Source organism: Dryobates pubescens, chromosome 40, assembly GCF_014839835.1.
Source record: "Dryobates pubescens isolate bDryPub1 chromosome 40, bDryPub1.pri, whole genome shotgun sequence".
NCBI classification, from domain to species: Eukaryota; Metazoa; Chordata; class Aves; order Piciformes; family Picidae; genus Dryobates; species Dryobates pubescens.
In genome coordinates, this window is record NC_071651.1 from 903,011 (window position 1) to 914,489 (window position 11,479).

At 65.9% G+C, this 11,479-nt stretch overlaps 1 protein-coding gene across 1 annotated transcript in view; it reads left to right on the forward strand.

Annotated features, from left to right (window-relative positions):
- LRP1 (LDL receptor related protein 1) overlaps positions 1-8,459 on the forward strand; it is an 82,955-nt gene extending 74,496 nt beyond the window's left edge. The window contains exons 72-89 of the mRNA XM_054177464.1: positions 229-351; positions 839-982; positions 1,090-1,224; positions 1,877-1,996; positions 2,254-2,525; positions 3,191-3,369; positions 3,872-3,978; positions 4,113-4,229; positions 4,631-4,807; positions 5,094-5,234; positions 5,917-6,090; positions 6,201-6,362; positions 6,705-6,879; positions 7,057-7,161; positions 7,343-7,407; positions 7,589-7,676; positions 7,883-8,027; positions 8,301-8,459. Coding sequence (XP_054033439.1) covers positions 229-351; positions 839-982; positions 1,090-1,224; positions 1,877-1,996; positions 2,254-2,525; positions 3,191-3,369; positions 3,872-3,978; positions 4,113-4,229; positions 4,631-4,807; positions 5,094-5,234; positions 5,917-6,090; positions 6,201-6,362; positions 6,705-6,879; positions 7,057-7,161; positions 7,343-7,407; positions 7,589-7,676; positions 7,883-8,027; positions 8,301-8,441 — 2,570 coding nt within the window. The 3' untranslated portion in view covers positions 8,442-8,459. The remainder of the gene's footprint in view (positions 1-228; positions 352-838; positions 983-1,089; positions 1,225-1,876; positions 1,997-2,253; positions 2,526-3,190; positions 3,370-3,871; positions 3,979-4,112; positions 4,230-4,630; positions 4,808-5,093; positions 5,235-5,916; positions 6,091-6,200; positions 6,363-6,704; positions 6,880-7,056; positions 7,162-7,342; positions 7,408-7,588; positions 7,677-7,882; positions 8,028-8,300) is intronic.
- The last annotated feature ends 3,020 nt before the right edge of the window (positions 8,460-11,479 follow it).

The window sequence follows — 11,479 nt, forward strand, 5'->3', positions numbered from 1 at the left end:
AGGGGCTGGGTGAGGACCCTCCTGCAGCAGGGCCCTCCCCCCCGGGGCGATTTTCTTTGCTTCGATCTCTTTGTTCAGCCTCCGGAGCCGCTCGCCCTGGAGGGCCGGGGACCCTCCCCCGGGCCACGGAGAGCAGGCAGAGGCCGAGCAGCAGCTCGGGACACGTCTGACAGCCTGGCTCCGGCGTCTCCTTTCACCGCCACCGTTTGTTTCTGTTTGCCGGTGCAGTGAAATTCCAGTGTCCCCCCAACAGACCGTTCCGCTGCAAGAACGACCGCGTCTGCCTCTGGATCGGGCGGCAGTGCGACGGCGTCGACAACTGCGGCGACGGCACCGACGAGAGGGACTGCGGTGAGCGGCGCCGGGGCGGGGAGCACTGCCCTGCTGCTGCTGCCGCCGCGGCGGCCGGCTGGGGGCGCTCTGGAGCAGGCTGCCCAGGGAGGCTGTGGCGTTCTCCTCCACTGCAGAGCTTCCAACCCCCCCTGGCCGTGGTGCCCCTGGGCAAGCCGCTGTGGGTGCCCTGCTGGAGCTGGGGTGCCAGCTGGGGTGGGCAGAGGGAGGGACCTGGGGGTGCCAGCTGCAGGGGGGTAGGACCTGCAATTTTCACTTGAACTTGAGGAGCAACTTCTCTGGTGTGAGGCTGCTGGAGGCCTGCAGCAGGCTGCCCAGAGAGGCTGCAGAGTCTCCTCCTGGCCGTGGTGCCCCTGAGCAAGCCGCTGTGGGTGCCCTGCGGGGCAGGGGGCTGTGCTGGGTGATGCCCAGAGGTCCCTTTGCCAGCCTCACCGTGCTGGGTCCTGCGGGGCCTGGCACATCACAGCCCCTGCCTGTGCTCCTGCAGAGTCCCCCACGGCCAAGCCCAGGAGCTGCAGCCAGGACAAGAATGAGTTCCTGTGCCACAACCAGCAGTGCATCAGCGCCAACCTGCGCTGCAACTTCTTCGACGACTGCGGCGACGGCTCCGACGAGGAGTCCTGCTCCCATGGTGGGTGCCAGGGGTGGGCAGGGAGGCTGCTGGGGGGGGGGGGGGGGGGGCAGCAGGAGGCTGTGGTGCTGACAGCTCTCCTGCCCTCCCCCCCATCCCCTCCCCAGACCACAAGTCCTACGACTGCGTGGCCAACAGCACCATGTGTGGGGACGAGGCGCAGTGCGTCCAGGCGCAGGGCGGCTCCTACTGCAGCTGCCGCAGAGGCTTCCAGAAGGTGCCAGACAAGAACTACTGCCAAGGTGAGGGGGTGCCCACCCCTGCTGGGGGTGGGGGTCCAGAGGCAGGTTTGTGGCTGGGTTTGGTAGTCACAGGGTTGTTAAGGTTGGGATAGGCCTTCAAAATTAAGTCCAACAACAACCCAGCAGCACCGTGGCCCCCAAACCGTGGCCCCAGGTCGCTTGGACACCTCCAGGGATGGGGACTCCACCACCTCCCTGGGCAGCCTGTGCCAGCCCCTGCAGGGCAGAAATTGATCCTCCTGGCCAAACCTCCCCTGGGGCAGCTTGAGGCTGTTTCCTCTTGTCCCATCACTGAGGACAGGAGATCTCAGCCCCCACCTGGCTCCAGAAAGCCAGAAGGTCTCAGAGACCCTCAGCCTCCCCTTCTCCAGGCTGAATCCCCCCAGCTCCCTCAGCTGCTCCTCCCCAGCCCTGCTCTCCAGACCCTTCCCCAGCTCCGTTGCCCTTCTCTGGGCCTGCTCCAGCTCTCAAAGTCCTTCTGGCAGCGAGAGGCCAGTAAGATGTGTCTGGGGCATCAGAAACGGTGTCCTTGGGGCACAGGCATGAGGACTGGGGTCTCAGAGCCCTGGCTGGCTTAGGACATCACCCAGGGAGGGGCAGCCTGCACGAGGCACCCCCCCTTGGTGCCCCCTGACTGCCCTCTCCTGCCCAGACATCAACGAGTGCCTGCGCTTCGGGACCTGCTCGCAGCTCTGCAACAACACCAAAGGCTCTCACGTCTGCAGCTGCGCCAAGAACTTCATGAAGACGGAGACCATGTGCAAGGCGGAAGGTGAGGAGGGGTCGGGCACCTCCCCCCAGCCCTCTGCCCATCCCTGCTCCCTGTGCCACCCTGCTCCTCCTCCTCCCCCGCTGCGGGTGGGCGCCAGGCTCCGCGGGTGGGCGCCAGGCTCCGCGGGTGGGCGCCAGGCTCCACGGGTGGGCGCCAGGCTCCACCGGAGGGCTGCCAGGCCGCGGCGACGCCCTGCGGGGGGCCGGGCAGAGCCCTCGCTGCCCCCTGCCGGTGCCACAGCCGCGGCTGCCCCGCAGGCTCGGAGCACCAGATCCTGTACATCGCGGACGACAACAAGATCCGCAGCATGTACCCCTTCAACCCCAACGCCGCGCACGAGCCCGCCTTCCAGGGCGACGCCAGCGTCCGCATCGACGCCATGGACATCCACGTCAAGGCCAACCGCATCTACTGGACCAACTGGCACACGGGCAGGATCTCCTTCCGCGAGCTGCCAGCCTCCTCCAGCGCCTCCACCGCCTCCAACCGCAACCGGCGCCAGCTGGACGGCGGCGTCACGCACCTCAACGTGAGCCGCGCTGTGGTGGGGGGAGGCGGGTAGGGGGAGTGTGGTGGTTTGGCCCTGGCCTGGAGGGCAGACGCCCACCAAAGCTGCTCTTACCACTGCCCCTCTTAAATGGGCAGGGGGAGAGGGGGGAGGATGGTACAACAGGCGGGAGCGAGATAGCAGCGATGAGAAAGGGCAACGGACGGCGCGGAGGAGGAAGCAGAGGGAGAGGTTGGCCTCTGCTGCCCATCGGCAGGACAGGGTCGGTCTTGGGCAGCAGGGCTCTGAGCTTGGTGGTTCCTTAGGAGGACGTGCCATGGATGAATCCCTCACCTCCTCCTTTCACTTCGTTCTTACATCTGAGCTGATCTCACGTGGCCATGGAGCACCTCCTTGGCCAGCCTGGCTCAGCTGGCTCAGCCCTGTCCCCTCCCAAGATCTTGTCCTCCCTTCAGTGTACTCTGGGGCAGGGAAATGTTGAAGGGGGACAGCCTGGAGACTTACTCAAGGGTAGCCAAAACACTGCTGCCTTATCAGCTGCTGCTGCCGCACCCAGCACTAGAGAGATGCTGTGGGGAGAATTAACTCCAGCTCAGCCTAACCCAACACAGGGCAGGCTGCTGTGCTCTGCCCTCACCCCTGCCCGCTCCCTGCCCTCACCCCTGCCCGCTCCCTGCCCTCTGCAGATCTCGGGGCTGAAGATGCCGCGGGGCATCGCGGTGGACTGGGTGGCTGGCAACATCTACTGGACGGACTCCGGGCGCGACGTGATCGAGGTGGCGCAGATGAAGGGCGAGAACCGCAAGACGCTGATCTCGGGCATGATCGACGAGCCCCACGCCATCGTCGTGGACCCCCTGCGCGGGTGAGGGGCTGCAGCACCTCCTCCCTGCCTCTGCTGGCCTCCTCCCACCGCCAAGAGCCCATCTGAGGTGGGAGGTGCCCGAGCTCCACCACGGCTCTCCGTGCCAGCCATGCTGGTGACTCTAGGACACTGTGAGGAGAGCATGGACTCAAGGGGTTGGGTTGGAAGCGACCTGAAAGCTCACCCAGCTCCAGCCCCTTGCTATGGACAGGGACACCTCCCACCAGCCCAGGTTGCTCATGGCCTTGAACACCTCCAGGGAGGGGGCAGCCACAGCTCCCCTCCTGCAACCTCCCCACCTCACAGCTAGACTCAGTTGCTCAAGGCCTCATCCAGCCTAGCCTGGAACACCTCCACGGAGGGGGCAATCCACAACCTCCCTGGGCAGCCTGTTCCAGTGTCTCCCTTCCCTCACTGTCTCTCCAACCACCATAGTGTTGGACTGCCCTGTTCTCCCCCTCTTGCTCTCTGCTGGGAGTGACCCCCTCTGTGTCCCCCACAGAACCATGTACTGGTCAGACTGGGGCAATCACCCCAAGATCGAGACAGCTGCCATGGATGGGACCCTGCGGGAGACCCTGGTGCAGGACAACATCCAGTGGCCAACAGGTGAAGGGAGATGGGGGCCAAGGGGGGCTGGGTGTGGGAGGGGTGAAGGGACTGCTCTGCTGGTCACCTGGCCAGGAGAGGCTCGGGGTGAGCTGGGGGCCTGTTGCTCACCGTGGTGGGGGTTGTGCCCTCAGGCCTGGCCGTGGACTACCACAACGAGCGACTGTACTGGGCCGACGCCAAGCTCTCCGTCATCGGCAGCATCCGGCTCAACGGCACCGACCCCGTGGTGGCCATCGACAGCAAGAAGGGTGAGCACCTTCTGGACCTCCACCCTCTTGACCTCCACCCTTCCCCTGGGACTGTTGAGCCTGGAGAAGATCAGCCCCAGAGGGGATCTGATCGATGCTGATCAATATCTCAAGGGTAGAGGTCTGGAGGCTGGGGTCAGACTCTGCCCCAGAAGTTGCTGCTGCTTTGGTGTGAGCCCTGCAGCAGGCTGCCCAGAGAGGCTGTGGAGTCTCCTTCTCTGGAGAGCTTCCAACCCCCCCTGGCCATTGTGGCCCTGGGCAAGGTGCTGTGGGTGCCCTGCTGGAGCTGGGTGGGGTTGGGCTGGGTAAGCTCCCGAGGTCCCAGCCTCGCCGTGCTGGGGTTCTGTGACCTTGAAGCTCTTTCCCAAGACCATTCTGTGTCCCCTCTTGGCCCTCCCCAGGCCTGAGCCACCCCTTCAGCATCGACATCTTCGAGGACTACATCTATGGGGTCACCTACATGAACAATCGCATCTTCAAGATCCACAAGTTCGGGCACAAGGCTGTCACCAACCTCACCTCCGGCCTCAACCACGCCACCGACGTGGTGCTGTACCACCAGTACAAGCAGCCAGAGGGTGTGTGCTGGGCTGGGCACCCCCACCCTGCTGCTCTGGGCGGGCAGGGAGGTGCTGGTCTCTGATGTGTGCTGCCCGAGGGTGAGGGGAGCTCCGGCAGAGCTGGAGGCCACCCAACTTCCCTGCCTGAAGTGGAGGGCAGAGCAGGGGTGGGTAGGGAGGAGGTCTGGCGAGCTGGGCACAGGGCTGGGGCAGCTGTAGGGGTGTGGGGGATGTCGTGAGGCTGCTGGGGGTGATGTTAGCCAGGAGGGCCAAGGGTGACCCTGCGGTGTCCCCCTCCTGGCAGTGACCAACCCCTGTGACCGCAAGAAGTGTGAGTGGCTCTGCCTGCTGAGCCCCAGCGGCCCTGTCTGCACCTGCCCCAACGGCAAGCGCCTGGACAACGGCACCTGCGTGCTCATCCCCTCCCCCACACTGTCCCCTGTCGGTAGGTGGGCTGGGGGGGGGAGGGAGAGGGGGAAGGGGGGGGAAATGGAAAAAGAAGGAGAAGGAGGAGATGGAGAGGGAGGAGAAGGAGAGGGAGGAGGAAGAGGAGAGGGAGGAGGAAGAGGAAAAGGAAGAGAGGGAGGAGGAAGAGGAAAAGAGAGGGAGGAGGAGGAGGAGGAGAAGATGGAGAGGGAGGATGAAGAGGAGATGGAAGAGAGAGGGAGGAGGAAGAGGAGAAGGAGAGGGAGGAGGAAGAGGAGAAGGAGAGGGAGGAGGAGGAGGAGATGGAGAGGGAGGAGGAAGAGGAGAAGGAAGAGAGAGGGAGGAGGAAGAGGGAGGGAGGAGGAAGAGGAGAAGAGAGAGGGAGGAGGAAGAGAGAGGGAGGAGGAAGAGAGGGGGAGGAGGAAGAGAGGGGGAGGAGGAAGAGGAGAGGGAGGAGGAGGAGGAGATGGAGGAGGAAGAGGAGAAGGAAGAGAGAGGGAGGAGGAAGAGGGAGGAGGAAGAGGAGAAGGAGAGGGAGGAGGAAGAGAGAGGGAGGAGGAAGAGGAGAAGGAGAGGGAGGAGGAAAAGGAGAAGGAGAGGGAGGAGGAAGAGAAGGAGAGGGAGGAGGAAGAGGAGAAGGAGGAGGAGGCGGGGGGAGGAGCCCTTCACCTGGCCCTGCTGACCCCAGTGCCCCTCGCCAGTGCCCACCACGGACACCTGTGACCTGGTCTGCCTGAACGGCGGCAGCTGCTTCCTGAACGCTCGCCGGCAGGCCAAGTGCCGCTGCCAGCCGCGCTACAACGGCGACAAGTGCCAGGTGGACCAATGCTGGGACTACTGCCAGAGCGGCGGCACCTGCGCCGCCTCCCCCTCGGGTGAGCCTGCGCCGCGGGGCGGGCGGACAGACAGACAGACAGAGGGGCGGGAGGGGGCGGGCAGAGGGGCGGGAGGGGGCGGGCAGCGGGCTGACCTCTCTCCTCCCCAGGGATGCCAACCTGCCGCTGCCCCACGGGCTTCACCGGGCCGCGCTGCAACCAGCAGGTCTGCAGCGACTACTGCATGCACAACGGCAGCTGCAGCGTCAACCAGGGCAACCAGCCCAGCTGCCGCTGCCCCCCCGGCTTCATCGGCGACCGCTGCCAGTACCGTGAGTGCCAGGGCGGGGACTCTGCTGGGCGCTGCCAGGGACAGCGCCTGGCAGCTTGGGCACCCAGGTCCTGGCTCTCCAGGGGGGGGATGCTCCATGGGGATCTCACCTGAGAGGTTGGGCTCCTCCACGGCCCTTCTGGGGGGGCCTCACCCAAGAGGTTGGACCCCCAGGACTCCCCCTTCTCAGCAAGGCTCTTTGGGGACCTCACCCAAGAGACTGGGCCCCCAGGACCCCCTCTTTTGGGGGTGATCTCTGAGGAGCTGGGGTGGTGTGGTGCTCCGTGGGGGGCACGAGGGGCGGGTGTGGGGCTGCCCACCCTGAGCCCAGCGCCCACTGCAGGGCAGTGCTTCGACTACTGCGAGAATGAAGGCATCTGCCAGATGACTGCCAGCGGTGCCAAGCAGTGCCGCTGCCCACCGCAGTTTGAGGGCGCCCAGTGCCAGGACAACAAATGCTCCAGGTGCCAGGAGGGCAAGTGCAACATCAACAAGCAGAGTGGAGAAGTCTCCTGCATGTAGGTACCAGGGACATGGAACCCCAGGGAGGAGGGAGGGGGTGGTGGGCACAGGGACTCAAGGGGACACCTGTGGCTGGATGGTTGGGGATCAGCCGTGGCTGACAGGATGCCACGAAGCTGGGGGGCACAGGCAGGTTGGGGGTACACCTGTGCCTGATCCTCTCTGCCCCACAGCTGCCCAGATGGCAAGATAGCCCCCAGCTGCCTGACCTGTGACAGCTACTGCCTGCATGGTGGCACCTGCTCCATCAGCGACAAGACACAGCTGCCCGAGTGCCTGTAAGCAGGGCTGGGGGCTGGGGGGGCTGCTCACCCCTGGGGCAGAGACAGCTCTGACTGACAGACCCCTCTGTGTGTGCCAACCCCTCCCTGTCCTGTCCCAGGTCTGTGCCCTCCCCCACCTTGCCCTCGCCCTCCCTGCATGCCCCTGCTAACCCTGCTGCTCTCCCTGCCCCCGCAGGTGCCCGCTGGGGCTGACAGGGACACGCTGCGAGGACTTCATCGTTGGGGAGCAGCAGAGCAGCCGTGAGTGCCCCCCGTGCCCCCAGGCAGCCCTGCCCGGGGGTGCACCATGGGGCTCAGCACCAAACCCCTGCAGCTGCTGAAGCCCTTTGGTGGGGCAGGGCCAGGTCCTTCCCCGTGGGGCAGGGCTGGGCCTGCTGCTGCCCCTGGGCCTGTGGGGCTGAGCAGACCTCTGCTCCTGCAGGCACAGCCTCCATCGTCATCCCCATCCTGCTGCTGCTCATCCTGCTCACCGTGGTGGCTTTTGTCTGGTACAAGTGGAGGATTAAAGGGTGAGTGGGGCCAGGGCATTGATGGTGCCCCTGGACCGGGCACTGGGGGTGGGGGGCACAGCTGGAATCTTGGGGTCAGTTTGGGACCCCTCCTGCCCGCGAGGCTTCTGCACCCATCAGTGGTGCGGGACAGAGGGGCAGGGGGGGTTGGGGGCTGCACCTTGTGTTGCTGACCCTCCCTCTCACCCTCCCCCCATACCTCCCAGTGCCAAGGGCTTCCAGCACCAGCGGATGACCAACGGTGCCATGAACGTGGAGATTGGCAACCCCACCTACAAGATGTACGAGGGGGAACCTGACGACGACGTCGGGGAGCTGCTGGACGCCGACTTCGCCCTGGACCCCGACAAGGTGAGGGGCAGAGGGCACCAAGGGGGCGCTGCCAAGGTGGGGAGTGTCACTGTGGTGGCGGCGGGAAGCCCTGAGGGGTGCCAAAGGCTGGGTGGAGGCGGTGGGCAGGGCCGGTGCCGGCGGTGGGCTCAGGGCCGCTGTTCCGCAGGGAGGTTGTGGCTGGTGCCCGGCGCTCACCGAGGCACCGCAGGGCAGGGGGCACCTCGGGGCAGCTCTCTGCTGGAGAGAGAGGCATCCGTGCCCCCTCCCACACCCTCCCCCAACTCTCCACAGCCCACCAACTTCACCAACCCGGTCTATGCCACGCTCTACATGGGTGCCCACAACAGCCGCAACTCCTTGGCCAGCACGGACGAGAAGAGAGAGCTGCTGGCGCGGGGCGCGGACGACGACCTGGCAGACCCCCTGGCATAGGGGCAGGATTTGGGGAAGGGGGGGGTGGGGGGTGGGGGTGGGGAGGGAAGAAAGGAAAAAAAAGGGCCAAGCGGGCAGCCATGCCCAGGCCTGGCACAGATAGCCGTGGCAGGGGGCGGGCAGGGCTGGGGGCAGCCGGGAGCCGCTGTATAAATGTACAAATGAAGGATTATTACTTTTCTATGTGAGCAGTATTATTACCTGTATATTCCCCTGGCACCCAGCCTGGGCACCCAGCCTGGGCACCCAGCCCCTGGCCAGACCTGCCTCTGGTTTTATTTTAAATCTCTTTACATTGCCCCCCCACCCCCACCCCCCACCCCCAAACCTTCTTTCCCACCCTGCCGTGGGACAAGCAGGGACAGTGCCGCGCCAGGAGGTGCCACGGTGGCGGTGCCAGGGCTGCGGCTGCGTGGGGCACGGGCAGGGGGGCATCAGAGCGGGGGCTACGCTCCCCCAGCTCTCAGCTTTGACCCCCTCCAGCCCTCTCCAGGGTTTCCTCCCCCTCCTCAGACCACCCCCTCCCCACGTCCCCCTCTTTTCCCCTGCAGCTTGGCCTCTGCAAACCCCACCCTGGACCTCCCTTACCTCCTCCCCCCCCCCCCCCACCCGACTGTTACAGGGGACAAGGACAAAGCCTCCCCCTCCCCTTCCCCAAACCCTGCTGCCCCCAGCCCTGGTGGGGTGCAGAGGGTCCCCGGTGGGCCCCTCCCCCAGGCTTGTCTCCTGCACACCCCCCCCCTCCAAAATGCACATTTTTTAACAGGAAAAGAACAAAAAAGCCCCCCCCCCCCCCCCCCCCCCCCCCCCCCCCCCCCGGCAGTGCCCTGGCAGCGCCCTGGCAGCGCCCTGGCTTTTGTAGTAGAGATAAAGGAAAGCATGTGGGGGGCGGGGGGGGCACCCCCAGCCTTTTACTGGGGGGGGGGGGGGAAACGTTTTAATAATTTTTGCTGGATTTCCTTTACAACTAAACACAAAAAAAAAAACAGATATTGTTATAAATAAACTTTGTAAAAACTGAGCCCAGGCTGCTGCATGCTGGCAAAGGGAGGGGGGCACGGCAGGGGGCACGGCAGGGGGCACTGCGGTGCTGGTGGGAGCGCTAAGGGGTGCCAGGCTGGGGGGGGGGTTGGGGGGGGGGGGGAGGGGGGAGTCACTGTAGTGCTGTTTGGGCTGTGGGAGCTCTGAGGGGTGCCAGAGGTTGGCTGGAGGTGGTGGGCAGGGATGGTCCTGGAGGGGGAACCTGGGGGGTGCGCCAAGCCCCGGTGCCAACTGGGCACCGCATCACTGGGCATTGTGGTGCTGACACCTTCGAAGCCCAGGGTGAGGAGGTGGGGAGGTGAAGGCAGCAGGATGCCACTGAGGCGGGGGGCACAAGGGTCTCCATGCAGCACCCTCAGGATGGGTGAGCTGGGCACACCGTGTCTGCTGGGGGGGGTGGCGGTGCCCATGTGCCACGTTGGGTGATGCATGTGTGTGCACACAGGTGTGTGACAGCTCCCTGCAGCTGGAGGCACCTCCCAGGGCACCCTGAGCTGCCACAGCTGCCACACTGGCTCCTTCCTTCCTGGCAGAAACACCGTGAGGCGCTGGGCAGTGAGCAGGGGGTACCAGCTCCGGGCGCTGGGCACTGGACGCCAGGCTCCGGGCACTGAGCGCCAACCACCGAGCCCTGGGCGCGCTCCCGGCAGACGCCACCAGATGGCGCCGCTGCCCTCAAGAATGGAGCTGGGGGGGGGGGGGGGGGGGAGGCTGTCTGTGCCCCCACCCTGTGCTGTGCCCCCACCGCTCCGTGTGCCCTTCGTGTGCCCTCATGTGCCCTCACCTCTCCGTGTGTCTCCGTGTGCCACCACCCCTCCGTGTGTCCCCCACGTGTGCCCCCACCCCTCCCTGTGCCCCCTCCGTGCGTGTCCCCCCAGCTCCATGTGCAGGGGCACAGGGCCCCCTCCCACCCAGCCTCTCACGGGACAGTGTCCGGGGGTCGCTTTACCCAAGGTCTGTCCCCTCCCCGCTGACCACTCTTGTGTCCCCACCCCGCCACTTCTCAACCCAGGCCACGCTCCCTTCAGCATGGCACCGGGCACCGGGCACTGCCAAGCACAGCCAGGGCAGCAGTGGGGACTGGGTGGGGGAGACTCTGGGGACCATCTGCAACCCTCAGCCGTTGGCAGGGGACTGAAGGGCAGGGGCTGGGGGCTCAGAGCCACCCTGGTGGGCTTAAGCTGGGGAGGAAGGGGCAAGGGCTGGCACGTGTCGGGGGGCACCAAGCCCTCAAGCCGGCAGCCCCACCTGGGCACCCTCACCCTCGCCATGTGCCCGGAACGCGGCAGGTCGTGAGGGGAGCCCAGGGTCACACCGCAGGACCTGAGGTGCCCCCAGCCTGAGGCTCGGCCCTCGGCACCCTCTGTGCCAGCTTCCACCTTGGCATCAGCACCCCCCACCCCCTCCCCCGGGTTCCCCCCGGTGCCAGGCTGGTGCCTTTGAAAGCCCTGAGCCCCTCGGCAGAGGCTCCGCGGCCTCAGATCTATTTCGGCAGCAGCTCTTTGTTCCATTATCGGTTCCTTTATCTCCTCCGGAGCCTTTCTTGCTCCTTTCCCCCCCTTTTTTCCCTTCAATCTCTTCACATTTTTTTCACACGCAGACCACCCCCCCACCCCCCCCCCCCCGCCCCTTCCTCTGCCCTTGGCTGCTAATTGTGTGGGAGGGGTCTTCCCACGGCCCCCACCCCGCACCTCTCACAGTCCTTTTGCTCCCTTGGGAGACCCACAGAGACCCCAGGGACCCCTCCCCCCAGCGGTGTGGGTGAGGTCCTGTCTGCACAGGGGCGGTGGGTCTGGAGCAGGGGCAGCTCGGACCCCCCCCCCCCCCCCCAAGCCTGCTGCCAGGGCTCAGCTGCCCCAGCCCCGGGGCAAATGGGGGGAACGCAGCCCTGGGGGGCAACCAGCCCAGGGCAGGTGACCAGCCTGGGGAGGGAGCAACCAGCCGGGGGGGTCCCAGCTGGGCAGGGAGGACCCTGCCAGTGCGGGAGGCGGGGAGCT